This window comes from Trachemys scripta, chromosome 5 (assembly GCF_013100865.1).
Source record: "Trachemys scripta elegans isolate TJP31775 chromosome 5, CAS_Tse_1.0, whole genome shotgun sequence".
Classification (NCBI taxonomy): domain Eukaryota; kingdom Metazoa; phylum Chordata; order Testudines; family Emydidae; genus Trachemys; species Trachemys scripta.
This window is the reverse complement of record NC_048302.1, coordinates 12,306,160-12,333,393: the sequence shown is the minus strand read 5'-3', so window position 1 is coordinate 12,333,393 and position 27,234 is coordinate 12,306,160. Positions and strand designations below refer to the sequence as shown.

The window sequence follows — 27,234 nt, the reverse complement described above, 5'->3', positions numbered from 1 at the left end:
TTTCTTCTCCCCTTCACAGTGGTAGTCGCTCTTCTAAAACCTTTAAACCAAAGAAAAACATTCCGGAGGGGTCTCACCAGTATGAGCTGTTAAAACATGCAGAAGCCACGCTTGGAAGCGGTAATCTCCGGATGGCCGTTATGCTGCCAGAGGGTGAAGATTTAAATGAATGGGTTGCAGTTAATAGTAAGTTCACTGACCTTTTTTACATGAGGTGGGCAGTGATGTGTCTGATAATGGATAAGGACAACTGCATAGCTGTCTCTTGTGCAGTGTGTGGTTCTTAATGCACTGGTCAGTCTGTGTTGTACTGTAATTGAAAGAGCAGAACCGTGGTGTCTGTTAGAATTCACAGCAGCTAAGTGGCTCAAGCTAAAAACCCCTCTGTTCCATGTGGTGAAATTATGGGTTTTTCCAAAACGAATTGCTTCTCTTTGTGGTTAAAATCTAAATGCTCATTCACAAATCAGATGAGCAGTGAAGGGGAAACACCAACACTGTTTCTAGCAAATAACTAAGTATCATCCTAGGGTGATTTACTCCTTCAGATTCCAGCTAGAGCTGTGTTTCTCAACTGTACATGCTTCTCCACATTGAGTTTCAAACATTTGCTTGGATGAATACTACTCAGGATCAAGTCTAAAATGGATGTGAAGATTATAAATGTGTATATATAGAATGTCTTCCATCTGCCCTCACCAAATTCTAAGCTTTTTCTTTACATTTCCAAAGCTAATCTCTTCCTTTTGTTCCTGCCAAGGTGTTAGTCTATGTTCTGGTAACTTCCTGACTTGGTTATTATAACTTTGTCCTTGCTGTTTCTCCTATCACTTTCTTCCCATCCAGTCTATGCAAAAGAGATGCCCAAATTATCATCCTTTCTGCCTGCTCTAACCATGTTTCCCCTTCTTCTTTCTCCCCCTCTAAATATTTACACTGGCTTCCTCTCTTCTGTAGTAAGTTCAAGGCTCTCCTCACTTACAAAGCTCTCTTGAATACCATCCCTGCCTACAACTCCCATACTTCATATTTTGCACATGCCTCTCCTGATCACTCATTTTATCTCCTTTATACTGCCTTTCCTGGTGCCCCATCATCTTGGAACAAACACTCAGGGAGCCAGCCCCCTCCATCAAAAATTCCTACAGCCCTACATTTCATGGAGAGTTTTGGCTGTAATAATTGGATGCCCCATGTAATGTTGATATTCTACCTGTTTTGCATTTAGACTGTAGACTCTTCAGGGCAGGAACTTGGTGGTTTGGTGTGCTTCCCCTGTTGCATAATGTTGTATACATGGGTGTGCAGTATAAATAGTACTTTGGACGAATGTATATTTTAAACAGTGTGTTTCCTTCCACATTTTATGCTGCTTGGACAGTAAAGCAATTCTGCCCAGCTTGACCTTCTAGTTCCTATGCATCCGCACGATGCTACGGTACGAGTTTCCAACATTACAAGGGAAATAGGTCGTTTACAAAATTTAGCATGAATAGATTTTTTTTAAACTGTCTAAAAAGCAAACTAATTTTGGTGACTAAACATTACCAAGGATGCTTCATATACCAATTATACTACTCCTGCTTTCAGTTGCTCTCCAGTTTGCCACCATCAAAGCCTATTAAAGGTGGCCTGTAAAGGACAAACATTGGGTTTGTTACCTGTTTAGGATATATAAAGAAGGCCTAATATTGTGTGCCCTCCCTAGTAGAAGGGTATGTTCTCCTCATGCTGCAGGCACAACTGTACAAGTAAAGCAGCGTGCCTCAGTCTGAGGGAGCAGAGAGGGCAATGTTTCAAAACTGCTGGGCAAAGAACAATGGAGGAGAAAAATAGAATTTAGGAATTGCCCTGCCAGATTAGACTGGTGCTATGTCTCATCTGATGTCATGTCTCGTGACCGTGGCCAATATTTGGTAATACAGAGGAAAATGGTAGGATCCCTGAATTGGGTAATTACGGAGTTATTTGCCCATATAAGTTTCTTCCTTATCCCAAACAGTGGGTGGGATGGTTGGCTGATGCATGAGGGTTTATGTATCGTTTAACGTAATTGTGGATTTTCCTCTTATCCATATAAATGCCTAACCCTTTTTGAATCTTGCCAGAACTTGACCTCTATGATGTTTTGTGCCAATGGGTTACATATGTGTGTCAAATAGTTGATCCATTTTGCAAAACAGTTTTATTGTGGGAACTTTCAATGAAGTTGAAAGGCAAAAAAACTAAAATATTTTTAAATTATTGGGTTTAACATTCTACATGTGCAATAAACATATGAGCTTAAAAACCCCTTATGAGAAGCCTGCTATTCTCCTTTTTTCAGAGAAGAAAGAAATTGAGGTACAAAATGTTAAATGTCTTCCCCGAAGACACAGTGACAGATGTGGAAATAAAACCCACAAACCTTGGTTCTTTACTTGTTTTAATCAGCAGATAACACACACTTCCATAACTGGAGAAACTGCTTTAAAAAAAACCACTACAACCTTCAGCTCTGTGACTGAAAAGGGGAAATTAACAGGCTAAGGCACTGCATAACATATGTCAAAAACGGGTGGCCCACACTGTGCTTGTTTGTCACACACTGATGAATTTGGAGGTTGGGAGATATGCTTCATGCCCTTTTGAAACTCAGAATGTGGGCTTCAAAGCAATAACAGTCATACTTTCAAAGCCTGTGTGGATTTGGGCATGTCTGCATTTAAGGAGACATCGGGGTTAGTGGGGTTTTGGGGGAGTGAGGATTGGAAACCTAATTAACAGCTCTTGAAGACTGGAAAGTTCAAAATTGGCTGCAATACACAAAATCTGCTTGCAGTTATTTTGATATTAAAATTTCCTATTAAGATTTTAATAATTTATGGTGTGTTTTTTTTTTTTCCCCCCAACAAGAGTTAACAACCCTCCCTTTCCATGACTACCTCCCTCTTCCCCTTCCCCCTCCCTCCCTGAATGATGTCTTGCCATTTGCTGCTACTGCTTCTCCAGAGAATGTGCACTAAACACACGATCCACCAGTCTTGAGCTGATTTGCTCCTGGGTGATTGTGCTTGCACGATGCAGTTTATAGCCTGTGCTTACTACATCAACTGAAAAGTGGGATCAACGAAAATAACTGGCACGAATTTGCTGGGCATGTTCTGCATATAGTCTATGAAGTAACTTTCCTTAAGTGTCATTTATGGAGCCTAAAGGATCTCTCCTGTCCTCTCCCCTACCTCAGATACTTACCTTGACAATCCTTGAGTTCTGGGTGTGGATCCCTTTTCCATGAGGGGATTGCCCAAAAGAACTCCCTTAAGTTCAGACCTTTCACTGGGGGTTTGTTACTGAGCAGTGCAAGTTATTTTCTTAGTGCCCTGCCCCAAGCTCAACCCCAGCCTTGGATAACCGGTTCAGTGAGACTGAAATGGCTGAGCACAATGTTTCATGTAAAGACTGCAAAACCCACAGTGCTCCCTAGCGGTCTGCAGATTGTACTTGTGGGAGTGCTGCATTTTGTAACTGATAGCTCTGTAAATGTCACCTTCTAATGAAGGCTATCAAGACAAAAATGTCTATCTGAATGCTCCAAAGATGAGTCAATAGGATATTCAGCTACTTGTGCATTGGGAGTGAAGAGCCGTATTCTTCGCTGAACACACATTCAAATGACATTTAAGGATGTGATTTGTTTGTCAAGCTCACTCAATGAGGGCATTAATTGAGTATTTTGGGGATCCATCTCAGCATGACACAGGCATAGAAGTGGCCCTAATTTGGTTTCACACACCTTGCCCAAGTAAGATAAGTAGTGGAAGGTCTTAAGTCTCTTAGGGCTTGTCTACACTGCCACTTACAGCACTGAAACTTTCCGCGCTCAGGGGTGTGAAAAAACACCCCCCTGAACGATGCAAGTTTCAGCGCTGTAAAGTGGCAGTGTAGACAGTGCTATAGCTCTGGGAGCTAGTCCCCTCACGGAGGTGGGGTTTTTTACAGTGCTGGGAGAGCTCACTCTGGAGCCGTGACTACACAGCTGATGATAAAGCGCTGCTGCAGCAACACTTTAATGTCGGCTGTGTAGACATACCCTAAGGGTACATCTACACAGCAAGCAGCAATCCATTGCAGAGCCCAGGTCTACAGACTCAGGCTTGCGCTAAAGTTTTAAAAATAGCTGCATAGATGTTTGGGCTTGGGCTCTGAGGCCCACCCCCGGACCTAGGCATCAGAGCCGGAGCTCCAGCCATAGCTCAAATGTCTACACGGCTATTTTTAGTGCCAAAGTGCAAACCCCACAAGGCTGAGTCTGGAGACCCAGACTCTGAGACATGCTGCCATGGGCTGCTGTTTGCTGTGTAAAAGTACCCTCAGTGCTTTTGTTGAGTCTGCAGACAGGCGGAAACAAAATTAATTGTGCATCTATTCACATTGTCAAAACTAGCCATGCAGCCAAAAGGGCTAGAAACTTCATTTAGCAGTGACAAAATGAAATACAGTAACTCCTCACTTAAACGTTGTTTCGAAGTTACGTCGCTGCTCCATTAGGGAACATACTTGTTTAAAATTGTGCAATGCTCCCTTATAACGTCGTTTGGCTGACTTTATAAGGGAGCATTGCACAAGTTCCTCTGCCACCTCCCCCTCCCTTCCTCCCAGCGCTTCTCCCGCCGCCAAACAGCTGTTTGGCGGCGCTTAGGACTTTCTGGGAGGGAGGGAGCGAGCGAGTGGGGAAGCTTTGAAGGGGAAAGCGCTGCTTTTCTCTGGCCGCTGGCTGAGCGGCTGCCCCTGCTCCTCCTGAGTCCTCCTGCCCGTGCTTGCAGGGCCGCATTCTGAAAGGGGCTTTAGAGCTGCAGGCCAGGGCCCTGCAGCCCCTAAAGCCCCTGCATTCCGGGTGGCCCTGCCTGCCCCGCGGGGGGGGAGGGGGCAGCTCCCAGAATCGCGGCCATGGGGGCGGTGCTGCGCTGCACAGAGCCACCTGCACACCCCCTGCACCAAACAGGAGCTGCCCCAGGTAAGTGCTCTGCACCTCCTGCCTGCGCCTCCTCCCGCACTCCAACCCTGAGCGTCCTCCTGCATCCTAACTGCCTCCCAGACCCCACACCCCCACCCTGAGCGCCCTCCTGCACCTTAACTTCCTCCCAGACCCTGCACCTCCAGCCCTGAGCCCCAGGGGTAAGCCAGGGGCACCTCCCCACGACAGTACAGTACTGTACAGTATATAATGCCTTTTGTCTGCCCCAAAAAATGTCCTTGGAACCTAACCCCCTGCATTTACATTAAATCTTATGGGAAAATTGGATTCGTTTAACATAGTTTCACTTAAAGTTGCATTTTTCAGGAACATAACTACAACGTTAAGTGAGGAGTTACTGTAATAGATTTTGTAAATTGCAGCTGAATCTGTCTAAATTTCACATCAATTTTTTTTGTTTGTTTTTTGTATGTAAAATATCATAGATCATCTTTTCTTGTGGATTTGTCTTACTTGAGCTCGCCAGCAGAGACTTTTACAGTAGCTGGATTCTTCCTGGGTGGAAGGCAGATGGGAATAATTGTGGGAAGACAGATGGAACCTTTATGAAGTGTTATGCATAGAACCGGAAGTATTTAGCTGTTACCAATCACAAATTGTTCCATGAAATACAGCTTGTGATTGATTCTCCTGTTTTAACTTTGCCTGTAATTTACATTGAACTGAGACAAAATATGCTCCTATATTCCTTTGCGTGGCATTGGAGCAACCAGGAGTGTGCCAACTGCAGTCATGATCAGTCAATGGGGGGAAAAGTAGGTTTATTTTTATAAATTGATTACAGAATCCAAGCCTTTCAAAAACAAGAGCTGAAAGTTAGGCTCCTAAATAAGAGGCCTGATTTTTAAAAAGCACCGAGCACCCAGCACCTCCTATTGCTGCTTGGGAGCCCAGCAAGTTTGAAAAAAAATGTTTAGGCTCTATTTTAAAAAATGTTGACCAAGATAGATTATATATGGTAACTCTTTTCCTTCCTTGCGAAAGGTGCAATATTATTAAATATTTCAGACAGCTCTCTCCCAGAATGTGTAATAAGCATGCCCCCAAAATAAACAAACGCTCAATGAAATGCACTGCTAAATGAAGTGCAATGTTTTTAAATACATTAAAAGGCCAAAACATAAATTCTTAATAGTTGGCTCATAACCAGCAGAACAGAAATCGTTGTATGGCGATGGACGTTAATAGAACATTTACACGCAACTGTCTTATTTTGTCTGAGCCTCACATTTCCTTTGTAATATTTACAAAGCAATTAACAATGTGGAAGCTTCATTACATAACTCCATACACCTGGTCAGCAGTGGGAATTTTGTAATTAGAACTGCATGAAGTTTGCATTGTTGGCAGACTGTTACCAGACTGCTAACTGACTATTTAAATTCTTACAGCTGTGGACTTCTTCAACCAGATCAATATGCTTTATGGTACCATTACAGACTTCTGTACAGAAGAGAGCTGCCCAGTGATGTCAGCTGGCCCAAAGTAAGAATACTTGTTATATATTATTGAGAGAGTGCAACTTTTGAGATCAATCTCTATTTGCAAACGTGTGATAATGCTCAGTTCCTCTTGCATTAAAGGTGACTTACAAAGATGGAGAAAATGTTGTGCCCTCTCTTGTTGCTTTATGATATAAAAAGAAGACCTGACAATGCGGGGATGAGGGGGGAGGTGGGGGGGGGGACGACACTGAGGTTCTCCCCCACCCCCAATCTTAGAAATATCTTGAATGTCCAATTTGATCTTTCCCAGTGAGTTCTCTAACAAAAAAAAGTCTCTGTAAGGCAGACTGGTATCCATTTAACCCCCTAAATGAAGGGTTGGGGATACGGAAAGCTTTCTTTTTTTCATGTGTTTTAGTTAACTAGATATTACAAAAATAATTTACCACAGTTTTAAACAGTCTGACTAGAAATCCCTCCCCCTCTCAATTGCTGAAGTTTGACTCACTTGATACATGTCATCTTGTACTTCTGCTAGTTCTGCAGCTGTCCAGTGTCTTACAGAGCGGAAAATACCTGACATTCTAATGTAAAATAAACTGGGAAACAAATCTTCTGTATACTGAAAAGAGCTTGATATTACACATAAATATTTTATAAAAAAGTGTACGTGTGCATCTTCCACCTCTCTCTGCTTTTACTTCCATATGCAACATGAACTCTGAATTTGTAATATGTAATTAAGGAATACAGTGAAACTATTCATCTGCAATACTGTTTATCTGATTAGAAGCAAGCATGCTGTGTTGACTTGGTGGGCTTAAGTTAGTGATAAAGATTTAGAAGAGTGCTTGTCTACCCATGCAACCAGCCTAGTGTGGTGCAGTTATACCAGTATAAAAGTGTCTTCTACTAGCAGAGCTTGTTCCCCTTTCCATACGAAAATAAGGCCTGGTCTAGACAACAAAGTTAGGTTGACATAAGCTGCCTTGCGTCAATCTAGTTGTACATGTGTCTACACTTACATTTGTTTCCCGCCGATGTAAGTGCTCTGTTACAGTGAGGCAGTATTAGCACCTCCCCGAGAGGCATTGAGCTATCATTGTGCTGAGGTTGACACAGTGCGAGTGTAGGCACTGCATTACCTGTGTCAACCTGAACAGATCTCCAGCAGCTGTCCCACAATGCTCGACACTGACTGCTCTGGTCACAGTTGTGAACTCAACTGCCCAGGGTTCACTGAGACTGGAAGGCCGCCCTCTCCTTTAAAGCCCTGTACATTTTTGAAATACCTTTTTCTGATTGTCCAGTTTGGTGAGCATGCCTACCAGCTCTCCATTGTTGTGTGCACCTGCCCAGCTGACCATGCCGGCGACACTCTCCAGACATGCTCTGGCCTGGAGATAATTGTCTCTCCTTGACCTGTGTGGAGAAGATGCTGTAGAAATGTGGGCATCTGTAAGCCGATTGCATCGGTGATTCAAGAGAAGTGGTACGACAGGGATCAGCAGCAGTGCTGTGTGAAAGCAAAGGAGCTGTGGCAGGCATATTAGAAGGCCAGGGAGACCAACAGTCAATCTGGTGCCGAGCTGGAGACCTGCCACTTTTACAAATTGCTGCAGGCCATGCTTGATGGAGACCCCACTACCACCCTGTAGACTACTCGGCATACCTCTGAGGAGCTCAAGTCAGAGGCCCCTGCTGTGAACAGTGAGGAAGAGGAGGAGAAGGAAGAGCAGGAGGATGGGGGACATGCGACCTGGGGGTCCAGTTATGACACAAGCCAGGACCTGTTTGAGGCTCCACTACAGTCCAGTCAGCCTGGGCAGTTGAGCATGGGCAAGCCCGATGCAGCGGAAGGAACCTTGGGTAAGTGTTTCAAAGTATTTCCCATTACAATGATGTGCCCCCAGCTTAACAAGACACACCTATTGACTTTTCATTAATTTACTCACTCCAGAAGAGGTAGCAGTACAACAATAAGAGGTAGAGTTACCTGCTTTTCGTTCCCCTGTAGAATTAGGCAGGAGAGCCATGCAGCGCAGTTTGTTTGTGTATACCAGGATGTCTCCTTAATCCTCCTGAGATCTTGATAAAACTTCCATGGCAGTACTCTGCAATCCTCTCCCAAAGGTTTCTAGGGATGGCAGCCTTATTTTTCCCCCCGGGTAGGACTTTCCCACGCCAGTCAGCAATAACTTTGGTAGGCATCGTTGCAGGAAACAAGCTAGTGATATACTGGCCTGGGTGGCTTCGGGACACCAGTAGCAGCTGTGCTCTCCGTGCCTTTGTTACCCTAAGGAGTGAGATATCCGCTAAAATCACCACCGCCTGTGGAAAACAGTGCCAGTATTCAATACCGTTGCCCTTCACTCGTAGTTCCATGCAACGGAGCAATTCCCTCCTCATTTCCCTTCTCCCTGGTGGACCGTACTCACCATGACTGGTGCTGTGAGTGGTGCCGTGCATAAGCATTCCAAAGCAGCAGTGTCAATAAGCATGTCTTGTTTAAAACTCATGGGGAGCAAGGGAAGGGAGTTCTGAATCTTAACTTTGGCTATCCGTTGTCATTATATTGACAATGGTACCTCTGGATGTTTTTCTGTAGTTTCTGCTGTTGCAGCCTTGAGGGATTTCCCCTCCACACCTGCGGAACACCTGAGCCACAGAAGGAGGAGAAAGAAGAGGACTAGAGATGACATATTCAGTGAGATCTGGGAAGCCAGTGTTGCATCAGATCATGAGCAGAGGGCCTGGAGGGTGAATACTGCCGACTGTATGGAGAAGGAAAGACCTGACAGGAGAGAGGCACAGGAGTCCCACCAGGAAAAGGAAAGGGAGGGAGATGCACCAGGACATAATGGGGCTTCTCTGGCAACAAACACAGATGCTGCAGATTCTTGTGGACCTACAGGTTCAACAATCCCGGGCTCGCCTCCCTTTGCAGTCCATGGAAAACTCCATTACAACACCTCCCTACATCCCCCTCAATGTTCCACATGGCATCAGGGGCCACATCCCGAACCCTACCACTCCTCCCTACAGGAATGTTAAGGAGAACCACAGCTTCACATCCACTGACACGTGAAAGCCATGGTTGCTGTGTGTAGCTAACATGGACCTGAATGTTTTTTCCACTTCTTAAGTTCTGTTCCATAAATTTATTAAGGCTTTAATGCATTTGCTTTTAATTTGCACAGAATTTTTTTTACAATATTTGCCTTACTCAATAAAATTTTATTGTTTGGAAAATAATTAATCTTTTAGTTCCCAGCATATGCTGCAGAATGTGTAATGGTAGTGAAAGCACCCACTTGCTGAACGGTCTGACACAACTCACAGGATCAGTGACAAACAGTGTAATAGTCATAAATGTACAGCGAGCACCATGAAATAAATAGGTGCATTGACACTGTTATATTCATAACTATACACCAAGTACAGTACTCCACAATTCCTAACAAGCCCCAAGACAGCCGGGCTCAGGTAGAACACAGTACATCACAACCCATTACTGTGGTTTACTGTCAGTGTTTTTTTAAAGGCTCCCAGAGCCATATAGCTCCATGTTGAGCTCTTCTAATAGCCCTTGTGTCTGGCTGTTCAAACTCAGCAGACAGCTGCTCTACCTCTGCTCTTCATCCTGGCAGCAACTTTTCCCCCTTTGCTTCAGAGATATTATGCAGGACACAGCAGGCTGCTATAACCATTGGGATATTTTTCTCACTAAGATCCAATCTTGTGAGTAAACAACACCAGCTTCCCTTCAGTCCACCAAAAGTACATTCAACTGTCATTCTGCACCTGCCGAACTGGTAGTTGAATCTTTCTTTGGTGCTGTCGAGGTGGCTGGTTTATGGCTTCATGAGCCAGGAGAGCAAAGGGTAGGCTGGTCCCCCAAGATCACTGTTGGCATTTCAACATCGCCTATGGTGATCCACTGGTCGGGAAAGTAGGTCCCTGCTTGTAGCTTTCTGAACATTCCTGTGTTTTTAAGATGCGAGTGTCGTGCACCTTCCCTGACCAGCCCACTTTGGTGTTGGTGAAGCATCCCGGTGATCCAGCAGTACTTGCATAACCATAGAAAAGTAGCCCTTTCTGTAGATTACGCTGTGGCAAGGTGGTCTGGTGTCAAAATAGGATATGCGTACGGGTCACTCGACTGTGGTTTTGGAACCCTGCTGCTGCAAATCCATCCACTTAAGTCCTGCACGATGCCAAGAGTCACTGTCCTGCAGGAGGCGATTAATGGCCCTGCATGCTTACATGACAGCAGCCCCCAGAGGGGATTTTCCAACTCCAAAATGATTTCCCACTGACCAGTAACAATCAGGCATTGTAAGTTTCCACAGTATGATTGCCACTCACTTCTCCATTGTCAGTGCAACTCTCATTCTGGTGTCCCTGCGCTGGAGGGCTGGGACAAGCTCAGCACGCAGATCCAGGAATGTGGCATTGCACATCCAAATGTTCTGCAGCCACCGCTCATCATCCTGCATTACGATGCAATCCGACCAATCAAGGCTCATTTCTCTGGCTCAGAAATAGTGCTCCACCATCTGCAGCTACTCCTTGAATACCACCAACAATCTTGAATTGGTTCTCGCTGTGTCCCACAGCATCTGACCTCTACGAAATCGTCATGTTCTCTGCTGATTTGATTCTTCTTGCAGCTCTGCAAATACCAGAGGATCATGCATTCTGTGTTTGCAATGCTTAATACAATAGTGCAGAACTGTGCAGGCTCCATGCTTCTGTCAGAGATGTCAGACAGCAAGGAGGGCCACACAGGCTTGTGGGATTTTTTTTAAAAAGGTAGGAAAATTATGGGATATAGATGACCTTATGGGACGGAGAAAGTTGCTTGCCTGGAAGGTGACCCCTTGCTCCCAGGTCACCCCTGAGTGACTCATTTCTGCCATACAGTGCATTGCCAAATCTTCCCAAAAGGCAGTGCGCTGAACGGTGGGACCAAGCACCTACATCCCACCACAATGGGATACCCGCACCGCACCGAGCGTCAACACACGCACTCCTGAGTGCACGCAGTGCCGACACATGGAACCAAGTATGCATGTGCACAAGTGGTATACTAACTGCATCAGCTTTATGCCGATGTAACTTGTGTTGGCAAAAGTTTGCTGTGTAGACATGGCCTAAGATATACCAGTATAAAGCGCCTTTATTCAAGTATAATTGCATCCACACTAGGACTTTTACCAGTAAAGTATAGTGGTTAAAAATCCCACCTCTAATCAAAAGTGATATGATAAAAGTCAAAAACTATGTAGGCCATGTCTTGAATTTTTTCCTTCAGGTGAGTCACGGTCAGAGCTACTATTTCTAATAAATAAGTAAAATAATGTGAAGGATGTGAGAGCTGCCTGTAACATTTTGTGCATGTTATGTCTGTCTGATCGTTAGGGTGTTGCTTGTCATATTTCCAAAGGGTGGAGGATGTACTCTAGCATGTTGGAATTATTAATAATGTTAGAAATTATTAATATTAACGTGGGAGACCACCAGACACTAATATAACCATAAATTCCTTTATTAAGTCCAAAGGCCAGATGGTATTTTATACAATTACTCTATACATGCCTTACGGCCTAAAAATAAACAGTTACTACGCCCAACACCGTAACAAAGGGCTGCTCTACACTACACAGTAAGGTCGACATAAGGCAGTGTTTACACTACAGCCTTCCTCCTGCTGATGTAAGTGTCTTACTACACTGACATAATAACTGCACCTCCACGAGAGGTATAAGGCTTATGTCGGTGTAGTTAGGGCAACGCAGTGTGTGCGTTACTTACATCAGCTGTTGGCGCTCTTGTCAATTTCGTGGCTAGAGCCCCGCTGCCTGCCGCCAGCAATTCCCAGAAATGGGGGTGTCACATCAGCTAGGTCTACCCACACTTTAGGTAAGACACTTATGCATATAGGCTCTTGTGTTAAGAGCCCTTTGCTTATGTTATGCTTTGTTCCTATTGATGAGATTAAGTAATGCTTTGTTTTGGAAAGGCTGTTTTATGTTCCTGTGTTCTCACACTGGTCACAGCTCGCGAAGGGAAGAATAGTGGGGCTCGCTGGCTGCGGAATCACAGGTGGTATACAGGACCCAATCTGAGAGTGGGAAAATTGCAGGATTCCATCCCGCGACAGGTGAAGGCAAGAGGTCTTAACACTTAAGAGGGTTGCACTCGGGAAGACAGACAGTAATCAAAGGTACAATTAGCTCTGAGCCGTGACAATGAAAACAGGGAGTATTGACAAAAATAAATAAAGTAGAAGTAGATCTTCATGGACCATGAGTCTCATAAGCTGAAGTGAGCTAATTTGAGAAACTTTTGCCAGGCACCTTTTTGTGGCGGGGAGGAGAAGGGGGGGGGGGGGGGGAGGAAGGAAGGAGAGTTCTTAGAACTTAAAATGGGGATGATACTTACCAATACTGTAAAGCACTCTGAGATCATCAAATGTGAAGCACAATATATGCTAAGTATGTATTACTACTGTTACTGATATTTATTATTTAATTTGGTTTATATGCAACCTTCTAGTTAATCACTACAAAAATACATATGTTAACTTCCTGTGTCCTGCTCTCTGGTTGCAACATCCTTCTAGAAAAACTGAAAAATGCAAGATATGTAGATTTTTGCCATAAATTTTTGACAAGATGGGTGTAGCACTATTTAGTTATATTAAAAGGGAAACAAATATCTGATTAGTGATGCACAAAACTTGTAGCATATAAATGGTTCACTATTGCAAATCACTGAGACATCCTATCAGTTTTCAAAGCAAAACTGAAAGGTTTGTTTTCAGAAGCTTATGAAATATGTAACCAAACTGAAGATTCACTGATGTGTGAAAATAACCTTCCCTCTGGCATGGGTATGGAGTCTTGTGCATCTGCTGCACATTATTAGGGTTTAGTCTTTGCAAATCCCAAGATAAAAATTTGAGGTAACCCCCTGGAAGTGGACAGATTGGGCTAAAGCACTTTTTTGACATGCGGAATCCTACCTTGTGTTCTGGGCAAGCCTTAAATGCAAGCAGCTTCTGGGCTTCTGTGTCTGGGGTCTCTGCAGCTCACACTCACCACCTCTTTCCAGCAGCTATCTTAGGCCTTGGCTACACTTGCAGGTTAGCGCGCCTTAAATCAGCCCTGGGCACCCTAATTCCTGAGGTGTCCACACTGCAAGGCACTTAGAGTGCCTGGACTCTGCAGCTGGAGCACTCCTGGTAATCCACCTCCACAAGAAGCATAGAGCTTGAAATGCCCAGGTGTCAGTGTGGATGACGTGTTGCATTACTTCGCTGTGATTGGCCTCTGGAAAAGTCCCATAATCCCTTGAAGTCAAATGGCCACTCTTGTCATTGTTTTGAACTCAGCTGCAGGCATGGGGATATCCCCTTTCAAAGCTCCGTTTCTGACAGCCAGCGTGCTTAACTGCTCCGGGACAAAGCCAACCATTACTGTGGAATGCTGCTGCTGCTGCCAAGGCAGGCTGTGTGGGGGGAAGGGGGAGCGGGGGCTGATGGGGTTTCCCCCTGCCGCTGTCTGAACTTACAAGACAGCATGCTGACACACTCTGCCTCCCAAAACACACTGTCTCTCCCCCCACATACACACTCCTTGTCACACTCCACCCCCTCCACCATTTGAAAAACACGCTGCAGCCACTTGCACACTGGGGTAGCTACCACAATGCACTGCTTTCTGTGGCGTTGCAAGAGCTGCTAATGTGGTCACGCTGCTGCGCTTGCAGCTGACAGTGTAAACACACGGCAGCCCTTTCCCTGCTGCTGTCTCCGAAGACTGGTTTAACTCTGAGCGCTCTACATCTGCGAGTGTAGCAATGCCCTTAGGAAGGGACCTTTAAGTACAGGAAGTTATTTACTAGGGTTCTTTGCATACCTCCCTGGCCTGAGATCTTGCTTGGAGATGGGGACCTGCTTGCAGGTATAAGACTGGAATGATTTCTGTTATTAGCAAGGGTCAATTTATGTTCTTCACATCTACATGCCATGCACTGTGGGCTCAGTCCTGTTCCTGTGGCTCCGGGTCTTCACTGGAGGTTTTACCAAACTAGCCCTTTACAAGCATATTAGGTACCTTGAGCAACGAGCAATCAATTAACTGTTAAAAATGCTAGTGTAGACATGCCCATTGAGGTCAGTAGCAGCAGCGGGAACAGTCCTTATGTCCACTACCCAGTCGTCCATTGTATGGCTAGTTGTCAGAAAAATAAAAAGAGGGAAAGAAAATAGTAAGTTTCACTTACTCATGTCTTAAAACAGTGTCTCCTATTCATACCCATATTCTTTCCTCAACCCAACCAAAACGAGCTACACCTGCTTTCAATCATCAGTCCTCATTACTATATTTGCCACATCAACTGTCATGTAACCATAAGCAGAACAAGCACATTGAAAAGTTATTCGTCTGCATAAAATATATTGTTAAAGTAATATGTTTACAAGGTACTAGGAAGGAGGGGAAATTGAGTTATTGCTTCATTTTCCCCTTTTCTCATTGGTTTTCACGTCTGCCAATAGGTACACACTGGAAAAAAACATGAAGGCCACAATTTTCACATCTGGATGTCTAGGGTTAGACATCCAAGTCCAAATGTAGGCATCTTCATAAAAGTGGCCTTTTTTTTTTTTTTTTCTCTGAGTGAGCACTTAAAGATCCCTTTGACTTCAGTTAGATTTGTGGGTGCTCAGCACATCTGTATTCAGGCACCTACACAAAAGAGGCCTGACTTTTAGAAGTGAAGAGTATCCACAAATCCCAATTTTGGCCTAAGCTCATAAACTTAAATATGAAATTTCTGTTCCTCTGCCTTACATGTCTGCTGTGAGAACAGTTATATATTCTCATTTGAATCTGCCTCTTTTAATAGCTCCTCTCTCTCAGCAGTGTGCCAACCCACTTACCTTTTTCTGACCTCTTCCTTTGCTCCAGTGTCTCTTGGCAAATGGGAGAGTCAAAACTGATTACAGTATTTTAAACTGTGTCAAATTAATATCTCTTTACTGGGATTTAAAGATGTTATATATAAAGTTCCTATGTATATAATAATACCCTTAAAAATCTTAATCCTAGCCACCTAGCATTGGTGCTTTGCTTAGCAAAAGTGATAGTTTTGTTCTACAGCCTTCTCAAAGGTATTTTTATTGGAAAGAAAAAGCGTATGTGCGTATAAGAATTCTGCGGAGGAGGAGTTGGTCTTGTTATCTTTAATGCGTAGGCATATTTTCACATTTAGGTAGAATCATTAGCATATGTGAATAGAAAGAACGATTAACTAATCTGTCTCAATCCTGGTAAATCCTAACAATGTCATTTGGGGCTGTTTGATCCTACAGCTAGTCACTGTAAATGTTATATTTCCTACTCTACCCACTAAATATCATTTTGTCTCTATTATAACATGATCCATGAGCATTACAGAGGTGTTGGGGGTTTTCTCTCTTTTTTTTCAAACAAGACCAATCCAACCATAAGGTTGCGTTTGATGGCAATGGCATGGTATGTTTGTTTTACTACTAGAGATGTAGGTGCTTGCTCACTCATTTGAGTCAATGTATGAGTCTGGTTTTAATCTTCCATAACTGCCCTAATGCTGCTGCTCTATATTTTGGGAACCCTCTAAAGAAGTTTCAGTCCCAGAATAATGTTTTGATTAATACATTTAATCATGCGGAAAACACTGATTTTTATCATCTTCGTGACCCCTAGAAGTACCAAATGTAATACAGCACCCAGTATTCTTACTGGTACCCACACTTTATTGCTGCTATTGAACAAACCATCTCAAAGTTTTAGTCCAGTTTCTTTTATGAAGCCAGACATGTGGGGATTGTCAGAGTATTTGAAGATTATCTCTGCATATTTCCACTTATAGTATGTGTTGTGGAAGAGAGTATATCTTTACTATTTCTTAGAAGTCATACCACTTCATACTCCAAGGTTGTCAGGTCACACAAGCTAAGCAGGGTCCATATGTGCACAAAAGACCTCAGAGGAACAAGGCGATGCTTCAAGAAATGGTTTGCGTCACTATATGACAGACTGACAGTATCCTGAATGAACTTCATTGAATTAAGTTAAACCTTTCTGAATTAGGATTGCTATCTTTGGAGTACATTACATTAGAAATGCAAATGTTTATGTATTATTGTGAGATTAGTATGGAAGTGCTTTAGCAGGAAGACGGGATTAATGCAATTTCTGGAAGGTATGAGAAAGTTCAAAGGACTTTTTAGGTCAATACCCATGGATTGGATTTCCTAGGAAGTAGCTGGGGAATGCAAGTGACACACTTTGAATCCACCCTTTTGAATGTATGCCTGCGGAAAAAAACTATTGTCTACTAATTACCTGCTCTTGAAATGAAAGGGTAAACGTGTCATGATTGTGCATGTTCTGAGCTGAAGCTGTGATGAGCTGGTAACTACCCCAGGTCTCCCCTAGGGCTGGGGTTGCTGAAGGTCTGCTCTGCCAGAATCAATGTTAGGACTGGGCAGTTCTTGGTAAACTCATTAACATGCAAGTAGACTCTTTGATTTCTCTCTATGCTAGAATCTAAGAACGGCCATACTGGGTCAGACTAATAGTCCATCTAGCCCAGTATCCTGTCTTCTGACAGCACCAATACCAGATGCTTCAGAGGGAATGAACAGAACAGGGTAATTATCGAGCCACTCCTAACTTCTGGCAGTCGGAGTCAAGGGACACTCAGAGCCTGGGGTTGCTTCCCTGACCATCTTGGCTAAAAGCCATTGATGGACCCATCCTCCATGAACTTCTCTAATTCTTTCTTGAACCCAGTTACAGTATAGTTTTGGCCTGCACAACATCCACTGGTAGTGAGTTGACAAGTCAACTGCGTTGTAGGAAGAAGTACTTCCTTTTGCTTTAAACCTGCTGCCTGTTAATTTCATTAGCTGAGCCCTGGTTCTTGTGTTATGTGAAGGAGTAAATAATACTTCCTTATTCATTTTCTCCACAGTATTCATGATATTTTAGACCTCTATCATATCTCCCCATAGTCATCTGTTTTCCAAGCTGAAAAGTCTTGTCTTTTTAATCTCTCCTTGTATGGAAGCTATTCCATACTCTTCATCATTTTTGTTGCCCTTCTCTGTACCTTTTCCAATTCTAATATATCTTTTTTGAGATGGGGAGACAAGAACAGCACACGAAGTGTGGGCGTACCATGGATTTATATAGAGGCATTATGATATTGATGTCTTACTATCTATCCCTTTCCTAATGGTTCCTAACATTCTGTTCGCTTTTTGGACTGCCACTATACATTGACTAGATGTTTTCAAAGAACTATCCCTGATTTGATAAACCAAGAGAAATGTGTAAATAAATGTTAGTCTTGTTTACTGCCGTAACTGATCTCTGTACTAAAAATTATTGTGAAAAGGTTCTCCTAGTTGCTGATTTAACTGACAAAACACCTTAAATTGTTTAAAACAGACACTGTCTGATTAAATTGTGTCCACAATTTTGTTCTTGTTTAAACAAATATATTTTAAACATATTTTACAAAGATGTATGACCAATAAAATTGTTCTCATAATTTTAATTCTGGAGGAAACATTTTTAAACAAACATTCCCCTGCTGTTTGCCACTCAAACATCACAGCATTCTGCTATTGTGTTAAGAATAGAAAATGAAAGTGAGTAGGCTATTTTCAGTCCAAGCTGAAAAAAATGAAGCCTAAACTTAAGCTGTTTAAAAGTTAATAAGATTTATTTAAATTATTTCAGTTCTCATAATTTAAGATCAGATTTGTAGGATAGGTAATGATGTTTTCTCTGAAAGCACATGGTTTTAAACTGGCAGTATCATTCTCTTTTGTATTTAGAGGAATATAATATACTATAGGAATATATAGGAATATAATATAGCTCATTGGTTCCTTTGGGAGGACTTTAGCACTGCAGCACTCAGCAGTCCTTTTCATTCCTGGGTTGGCAATACGTTCACTCCCTTGGTGATAGGGAAGGACCAGGAGTGGGTCTCTCTAAAAGCATTATAAAAATCAAGTTCAATCCTTAAACAGAAACAAAAAAAACCTTGCCAAGGCTTTTGTATGAGTGACTCAGTTGTGTGTTAAAGAGATGTCTTTCCTTTCTGTTCCAACCCAGATACGAGTATCACTGGGCAGATGGGACAAACATAAAGAAACCAATCAAGTGCTCGGCACCAAAGTACATTGATTACCTGATGACTTGGGTCCAGGATCAGCTGGATGACGAAACACTATTTCCATCCAAAATAGGTAAAAATGAACAGTGAAATCAGCATCCTGTTGTACAGGACTATTAAGATCTCTTGGCATTGAAAAGTATGTATAGCTTTGTGTCTGAATTTACAGGAAGGAAAAATATTGATTCAACCCCAAAGGGAACTCAGCAATAAATAGAAATAGTGAACTGTTGAATATTGAGTTGTTATTTAAATGATTAGTGACTACTGTAGCACAGTTAAAGAACAATTTATTAGTACACTGAAAGGTACTTGCATCTGTTTAAGCAGGTACAATTTGTGTGCCTGGCTATCAGACATGATACATAAAAGAGCAGTCCTTAATAAAAACCTGTTAAAATTCAGGATGTAGAAAAAGGGTGTTTCTATTTAATAAGCAACTGTATTTTCATTGATTCTTCAGCTATCTCCTTTTAAAAAGCAGGGTGTTGCTCTAGAGAAATAGGAGAGGAGGAAAAGTCATTCCAACCCCTGTACCCTATCCTCAGTATCTTTTTGCAGAATATAGTGTTTTCCCAACTACCAAAATAAGTTTCTGTGCAGGAAAGATGCATAGCCCCAAGGAGGCATTCCCCTACTGGGTCAGCTTTGCACCCTTGATCGTGAATACAGAACTTATTGTTTACAAATAAATTGGGAAATGTTTTGTTTTGAGGAGGCTTCTTTAAATGCATGGCACTATTCAGCAAGCCGCTAATGACAGCCCATTTTAAAAAATGGACCATCTCTCAAAATCAAATGGCTTTTGCTTTTACTTGTTCATGGTTTTAGTCAGGTGCAATGAACCTATAATAGGTTTTGTTTTTTAAGTCATCCCTCTTCCCAGCTATACCCTGCTCAGTAGGTGGCAACGTGGAACCTGTTAGCAAGATGGCATTTGCTTCAGTGCTTCAGTTCAGAGCTGTTGGGCACAGCGAGTGGGGGAGAGGACAGCTGCTTTTATTATTATTAACAGTAATGTTAATAGTGTTTTTTAATTATTCAATATTGATCTTACTGTAGTGCCCAGAGGGCTCGGATCTCCATTTTGTTTGGCCCTGTTCAAGTATATATGAAGACTTTTTTTAATAGGATGAGGGACTATATTTTGGAAAGCAGTGACTCAGAAAATGACTAACAGGGTCATAGTGGATAACCAAGTGAACATGCACTGCTAATGTGATGCAGTAGCTTAAGAGAGCAAATGCAATCCTTAGATGTATAAGCAAGGAAATATTGAGTAGGAGTAAGGAGGTTTTATTACCCCAGTATAAGGGATTAGTGAGACCACTACTGACATACTCCGTCCAGTTCTGGTGCCCACAGTGTAAAGGGTATGTTGATAAATTGGAAAGGGTTCAGAAAAGAGCTACAAGAATGATTTGAAGTCTGTCGTAAGGTGAGACAGAAAAGAAGCTCAATCTATTTAGTTTATCCAAGAGAAGGTTGAGAGGTAACTTGATCATAGTTATGTACCTATATGGAGAGAAGATTTCTGATAGTAGAGGACACTTTAATCTAGCAGACTAAGACTTAACAAGTGGGTGGAAGCTGAAGCTAGACAAATTCAAACTAGAAATTAAGTACAATTTTTTTGACAGCAAGGGTAACCATTGGAACAATTTACATAGAGACGCGGGGGATTTTCCATCATTTGAAGTCTTTAAAGCAAGAATGGGATGTCTTTCTTCAACATATGCTCTAACTCAGATAGGAGTTATGGGCTTGATGTAGGAATCACAGGTGAAATCCATGGCCTGTATTATGTGCTAAGTGAGCATAATCGTCCCTCTGGCTTTAAAATCTATGAAGACCCAGTTTTTGCCCCAAAGAGCTTACCATACGTTTGTTTCTTTTTAGGTGTTCCTTTCCCAAAGAACTTCATGTCAGTGGCAAAGACCATTCTAAAGCGTCTCTTTAGAGTTTATGCTCACATTTACCACCAGCACTTTGATCCAGTAATCCAGCTACAAGAAGAGGCACATCTTAACACATCCTTCAAGCACTTTATTTTTTTTGTTCAGGTAAATTAGCATAAGAATGCTGTGATAATGGTTGCCTTCTACTCTGAAGACAGCATATATTAAAATGTTGATATATAAAAATACCATTCTTTGAGTTTTCTAGCAGTCGGTATAGAAGCAGGTGTTTTTACATAATTGGGCAGCTCTAAGCCCAAGATGCTACCTTATTGGTATTGTAATGTATAATTATTGCTATAAGTATTAACAGATTGCAACAGTGGATTATGACATGTTTCCACAAGACAGACAAGTACCAAAGAAAACCTTAATTCACAGCCAGTAGAAGAAGAAAACTCTGAAATCAAGCTGCAGAGAGTGCATTTACTGGCTGCTACTGTTTTTCCATCAAGGAAGTGGCCCTTTAGAAGTTATAAAATGGGGGAATACTGTCTGAGCTGCATTGCTGGATGGCCTTAATGCAGAACAGAATCTGAGAAGGGAGTTTACTGAGTGTGAAGTAAAATCTTTTTTTGGAATATGGATCTACCAGGCACTTTATTGAGTGCACTGATTCATTTCACATAGGCTGCTGAATAGCCTTCTGATTGTAACCATGTTTAGTCATTAGTGACCTAGATTGGATCTGAACCAGCTACCTACATGTTGAAAATGGCTAACAGGTAAGCCTGGACGATTGCAAACTCCAGGGTAACTTTATAATTAAATGTAAAGCTGGTACTAATACTACCTTGTCTGTTCAAGTAAAATGTTGTTTTCCCCCCCTTCTACAGGAATTCAACCTTATTGACAGAAGAGAACTGGCTCCACTTCAAGAACTGATTGAAAAACTGACCTCCAAGGATAGATAAAAGGAAGTGGATTTGTGGAAATAGCAAGCGTGTGGTATTTCTGGGGTTTTTGTTTGTTTGTTTTGTTCTGTTTTGAAAACAAAACAAAACCTTGTTCTGTTCTTACAGGCAGCCAAGATCCATTCTTTGTGCTTTTATTAGGGGAAATCTTTGTCTTTTAGTGACATGCAGTAAATGGCTTTTTTTTTCTCATTGTGGATTTTTAGTAGATTTTGAGTGTTTATAAAGGAAGTATGCTTGTTGGGAGATTTGACACTGCTGATGGATGGGTTCTGTTTTGTGTCAATTGTAGCCCATTCTCATGAAGTCCCTAAAAGACTTACATTCTCTAAGTGCCTTGGCAGACTCACTTCTGAGGTGCAAAGCACACACAATACTGAACATTGCTGGAAACACAAAATATAACCTACCCAGGACACTTACTGATGCTTGGTTTAGAATATATATGCTTAAAGTACAAAAGCCATAACTTACTTAAATCAGTGATCTCCAGCTTTTAATACACAGTATCACCATTTTTTAAGAGAGATGAATATAAAGCTTCTCAAAACTAGGTATTTCTAAAAAACCAAAAAAAGTAAAAATAAAAAATTATAGTGATGGTGACACTTCAGCTCATGTCCTAGTCACCAGACTTAAATGATAAAGATTTTAAAACCATGAACAACCCAGGATAGCAGAGGGCTGGCTCTCCATTCCACTGTAATTTTGCACTGCTTGTTACATATATTTATTTTGTTAATATAAATATCAACTCAGGCCAGCCTAATGTACTGTAAGGTACATTACTTCCTTTAATAAAGTTTCCTAGTATTTCCCAAATGAGCCGACCAATTTGCAAAAGTGTCTTCAGTGAGAAAGAAAGATCTATTTATTCATCATCAAAAATGACACCTAGGTAATATTAAGAAAAATCTTGTTTTAAATCCACTAGAGTGATGCCATTTAAATGTGAACAGTAAAAAGCTAACTCAAGATTAGAGTTCAGATTCTCAAGCTTTTTCATAAGAGAACATCTCTTTGTAGAAAGATTGTCTTGTGGACCACTTTCCATTTGCAATCAGAAGGCCCACAGCCCATCTCATTCGTAATTGTATAAGGTGTCTGGGGTAACTATAGCAATTGTTTACACGGGGAAAGTTATATTAAGTAAGATTTGTATATTTTAGCTGTTTTTAGTGTGGCAAGTGCTTTTGTTCTTTTTGAGAAAACAATCCCACAATCTCCTTTTTCATATCTCCCTCCCTTTCTGGTCCTGTTTCTCTCAAACTGGAAACTGGGAGAACCAGTACCATGTGACAAGACATTTCCATTGCCCACCTGAAAGTGGTCCACAGACTACTATTTGGACATCTCTGTGCTATAGCTATGTGAAACTCAGGGGGTTCCCATCTCAGAAATTCATATGGAATGTATCTTTGCTTTCAGTCTGTGTATCTTTGTATCTATCCAATTTTGGCTTCAAATACATTTGTCTTGCACATTTGTAATGTGCCAGCCCCATAGTATCATCAGTATCTAGGTGCCAAATCTCAAAATGAAAAAGTAGCCAGTTTTCACCTGCTCTTGCATCATAACTTAGCAGAACCACAGATTTTACATGATTTTGATGCAAAGACGTAAATTGACCCATGATACTGACCTCCTTTGTAAAGCACTTTGAGAGCTAAAGATGAAAAGCACTATAAAAGAACTAGCTATTATTATTATGCACTACCATGGCTCTTGAACCTTGGTGATCTTTAGATTTGTACAGTTTGTGACAGAACAATAGAAGTGTTGCAGGATATCCTGAAACCATGCAAACATTTCACACACCTGCTTGACACACATTTTTGACTTTGATAGTTAGGAGTGGGTAATTATGTATGGAAAAACACAATTACACATGCAAAGAGCCTGCAAAATTTGTAACTGGCCATTTGTGCTTGCAGATGTAACTGGTATTTGCATAAACAGATTACATACACACTTAATTTTGGAAGTCAGGCCTACATTCTTGAAATAGGAAACTCCATTGCTTTACTATTACTTACTGAGCAAAATCATCTGAAGCTTGAAAACAACCTTTTACCTAAACAAATATCCTCCAATTGGGCAAAAGATTTCTAGTGTAGCAAAAGCTGATATTAGCTGACTTTTTGTTTGTTTCACCGATTACTAATATCGTAACCTTATTTGTTTCTTGAACTAAGCATAGCTCTGGGAATCCAGCTATGGACTAGCAAACTGTCTTGATAGTCTGTTCATTGCATCTCCTTTATAGAAAGACCAAGTTTTAGGTAGCTGTTACCTGAGCTTCCCTTACTAATTTGTAAGCCGTGCTCACATTGTATCTTACAATTGATTACCCTAGTATGGCAGCAATTGTTGGCAGCAGAGAAGTTAAAATTATAATTATCATTCAGACATTGTTCCTTCAGCTTCATCAAAATGTTTCTTTAAGCTATACAAATCCTTTGCATCTCTGTTAGCTGATCTACGTCTTGGATTTATAGGTCAAATTACAGCACAGGGTTTTATCGGCCTTAAAGACAAGCTGCCAAGGAGTGGGGGAAGCAATTAGGTTTGTCTTTTTTTTCCTTCTTTGTGATATATCTAGGTCTGAAAGATGTTCCCAAAAAATGGGGTGAAAAGGAGAAGCTGCCATTCTTTTGCTCTCTTATATTAGAAATGTCAGTTCTCGGCTTCCTGTTTTTTTTCTGGAAGCCTCCGTGAAAAACCGGAGTGGGTGCTTTCTGAGCCCACAGTTAAAGGGTCAAGATGTTTTAATCTTTCACACAGATTGATTTTCTTTCAAGTATTTGAACAAAAAACAGGTTTAAAAAGTCAGACTAAAATCCCCTCTCCTCTCAATTGCTGATGTTCCAGTCTCTCCCTTATGTGAAAAAAACAAACAGAACCTCTTACCTGCTTTTGGGAAGAAGATCTTTGAGATCTTCCTACATCAGAAAGAAGTAAAAAGGGTACGAACACAATTTGTTTTCCTGTAACTGGAATATTCACACCCAACGTTTTACTAACTCACTGTTCCTAGAGTTTATAGGCTCTGGGCCAGTACTACTAGGAAGAGCATAGCAATGTGTAATTTACTTCAGGAGTCCACAGCAAGGGCAGCTTGGATGTGCTTCAGACAGCAGTGCATGCACTAGCTGGCTGTATGTCTGAATGCACTCCCTAGTGTCAGAACATGCCCACTCTGAGACTGCGGTGTACTGGCTTGTGCAAGAACCAGTCCCCCCACCTCTCATTCAAGTGTTGGAGAAAGAGGTTCCCTGTGTGTGTCTCCCGCCCAGCAAACTGTGCTGTGCACATAAAAGGGGCTGGTCTTGGTCTCCTGTGTTAAGTAAGATCACAGGGAACTTGATACTTATCTAGGCTGAGCTGCACAAATCGGTGCCTGAGTATTGGTCTTAATACTTTATTTCCTTGCTTTTGGGGGCTATTCACATGTGTAGGATGGGGTAGACAACTGATCCAGATACTAAATCCAGTTTCAGAACTCTAGCTATAATTAACTGTAGATCTGTTATGGTCCGAGGGTCTCTTTAGTTCCTGGATAATTACTCAACAGGCTAAATGGTGCTGGCATCCATCTGACTATTCAGAGGGCAGAGTCATCCCCTAAAACTTAAACTGAACAAACTGTTCTAATGCACTTCAGGCATGAAGAAAACTAAATTTTTAAATTGCTCTTGGGTCTGTGGCCTTTTATGCTTCGCTTCAGTCTGAAGAACATTTTATAGCTGAAAATTGGGGGCTTGTAATGGAAATACACTGACAGGCTTTTAATCGTATGGAGGCGTAAATGGTGCTGCTTTTAATAGCTAACAGCATCTGCATCGTTAATTTTCATTTCCACTGAAAACTGCTTTGCTGAGCTTACTGTAATCAGTATTGGTTTACAGGCTAGTGTGGGTGTTCAGTGTACAGATTATGCTTCTGGCAAGAGGAAAAAGATTTTGACCATTGGTAAGCTTCTCGCATCTCTAGAAGGCACTAGACGTTGGCCTGGTCTACGCTACAAAGTTATGTTGACAAAAGGCATCGTATGTTGACCTCGTTGTGCAAGTGTCTTCACTTAAATGTGGCTCCCGGTGACATAAGTGCCCTGCTATGCCAATTTAATAACACCACCTCCCTGAGCGGCATAGAGCTATGGTTGATGATTAGGTCGATGCATTGCGAGTGTAGACACTATGTTATTTACGTTGACTGTTACTGTCCTCCAGCAGCTGCCCCACACTGATCACTGTGGTCACCATTGTGAATTTCGCTGCTCAGGTGGCACAGAGGCCAGAAGCGTCTCTCCCCTACTCCCACCTTTTAAAGCCCCATTAATTTTTGAAATTCCTTTTTCTGGCTTGGCGAGCACACCTAGCAGCTCTCCATTGTTCAGTGGAACTGCCCAGCTGATGATGCTGCCTACATGCTCTGGATGTACTCCTGCCTGGAATACACAGGAGGAATTGGATCTCCTGGGCCTCCGGGGAATGAGACTGTGCAGGCACAGCTCCGAACGAGCAGTAGAAATGTGGATATCTATGAGCAGATTGCTCGGGGGATGCAGGAGAAGGGATACGTCAGGGACCAGCACATGAAAGCCAAGGAGCTGTGGCAGGCATACCAGAAGGCCATCAACAATCAATCTATTGCCAAGCCATAGACCTGCCGCATTTACAAATTGCTGCATGCTATATCTGGTGGAGAAACCACCCCCCTCTCTGAAAGCACCATGGATACCTCTGAGGAGCCTGAGTCACAGACCCCCGCCATGAACAGCGAGGAGGAGGTGATGGACGAGGAAGAGGAGGAGAAGTACGGGGGACAGATGCTGCGGGGATCCAGCTGCACAGCAAGCCAGGACCTGTTTTTGACTCCACCACAGTCCAGCCAGTCCCACCAGTTCAGCACAGGAGAGCCCAATGCAGGGGAAGAAAGCTCAGATAAGTGTGTAGTTTAATTTTCAATAACAGAGATGCTCCCATCTCAAAGTAGCAGGGCATATCTTTTGAGTTATCATTAATTTACTTGTGCTAGAAGAGGGAGTGGTACAGCCAAGAGAGGCAGGGTTGCTCTAGAGTTGGGGGGGGGGAAATGCAGAACAGTTTGTTTATGTGCGCAGGGATGTCCCTTGAATCCTCTGTGGAGATCTCAATGAAACTTTCGTGGAGGAACTCTGCAATCCTCTGCCAATGGTTTCTAGGGATGGCAGCCTTATTTCTACTGCCACGGTAGGACACTTACCCACGCCAGTCAGCGATAACTTTAGCAGGCACCATTGCAGTACGCAGGCTAGCAGCATACGGGCCTGGGCAGCTTCTGGACACCAGCAGCAGCTGTGTTCTCTCTGCCTCTGTTACCCTCAGGAGTGAAATATCAGCTAAAATCACCACTGCCTGTGGAAAATGGTGCCGGTATTTAGTGCCATTGCCCTATACTACTAGAATCATAGAATATCAGGGTTGGAAGGGACCTCGGGGTCATCTAGTCCAACCCCCTGCTCAAAGTAGGACCCATCCCCAACTAAATCATCCTAGCCAGGGCTTTGTCAAGACTGACTTTAAAAACCTCTATAAGGAAGGAGATTCCACCACCTCCCTAGGTAACCCATTCCACTGCTTCACCACCCTCCTAGTGAAAAAGTATTTCCTAAT

General features: G+C 42.4%; 1 protein-coding gene across 1 annotated transcript; it reads left to right on the top strand.

Annotated features, from left to right (window-relative positions):
* MOB1B (MOB kinase activator 1B) lies at window positions 1-26,966 on the top strand. The gene is made up of 5 exons (XM_034772304.1): window positions 1-186; window positions 6,409-6,502; window positions 18,645-18,778; window positions 20,605-20,768; window positions 21,500-26,966. Exons 1-5 carry the CDS (start codon window positions 132-134, stop codon window positions 21,575-21,577), a joined length of 525 nt encoding a protein of 174 aa, XP_034628195.1. The 5' UTR covers window positions 1-131; the 3' UTR covers window positions 21,578-26,966.
* The last annotated feature ends 268 nt before the right edge of the window (window positions 26,967-27,234 follow it).

Excerpts from the sequence above, each read along its gene's own strand:
- MOB1B (XM_034772304.1), top strand. The coding sequence starts at position 132 with ATGGCCGTTATGCTGCCAGAGGGTGAAGATTTAAATGAATGGGTTGCA. Across the intron at positions 18,779-20,604 it reads ACTATTTCCATCCAAAATAG|GTGTTCCTTTCCCAAAGAAC; the intron begins GTAAAAATGAAC and ends GTTTCTTTTTAG. Across the intron at positions 20,769-21,499 it reads ACTTTATTTTTTTTGTTCAG|GAATTCAACCTTATTGACAG; the intron begins GTAAATTAGCAT and ends CCCCTTCTACAG.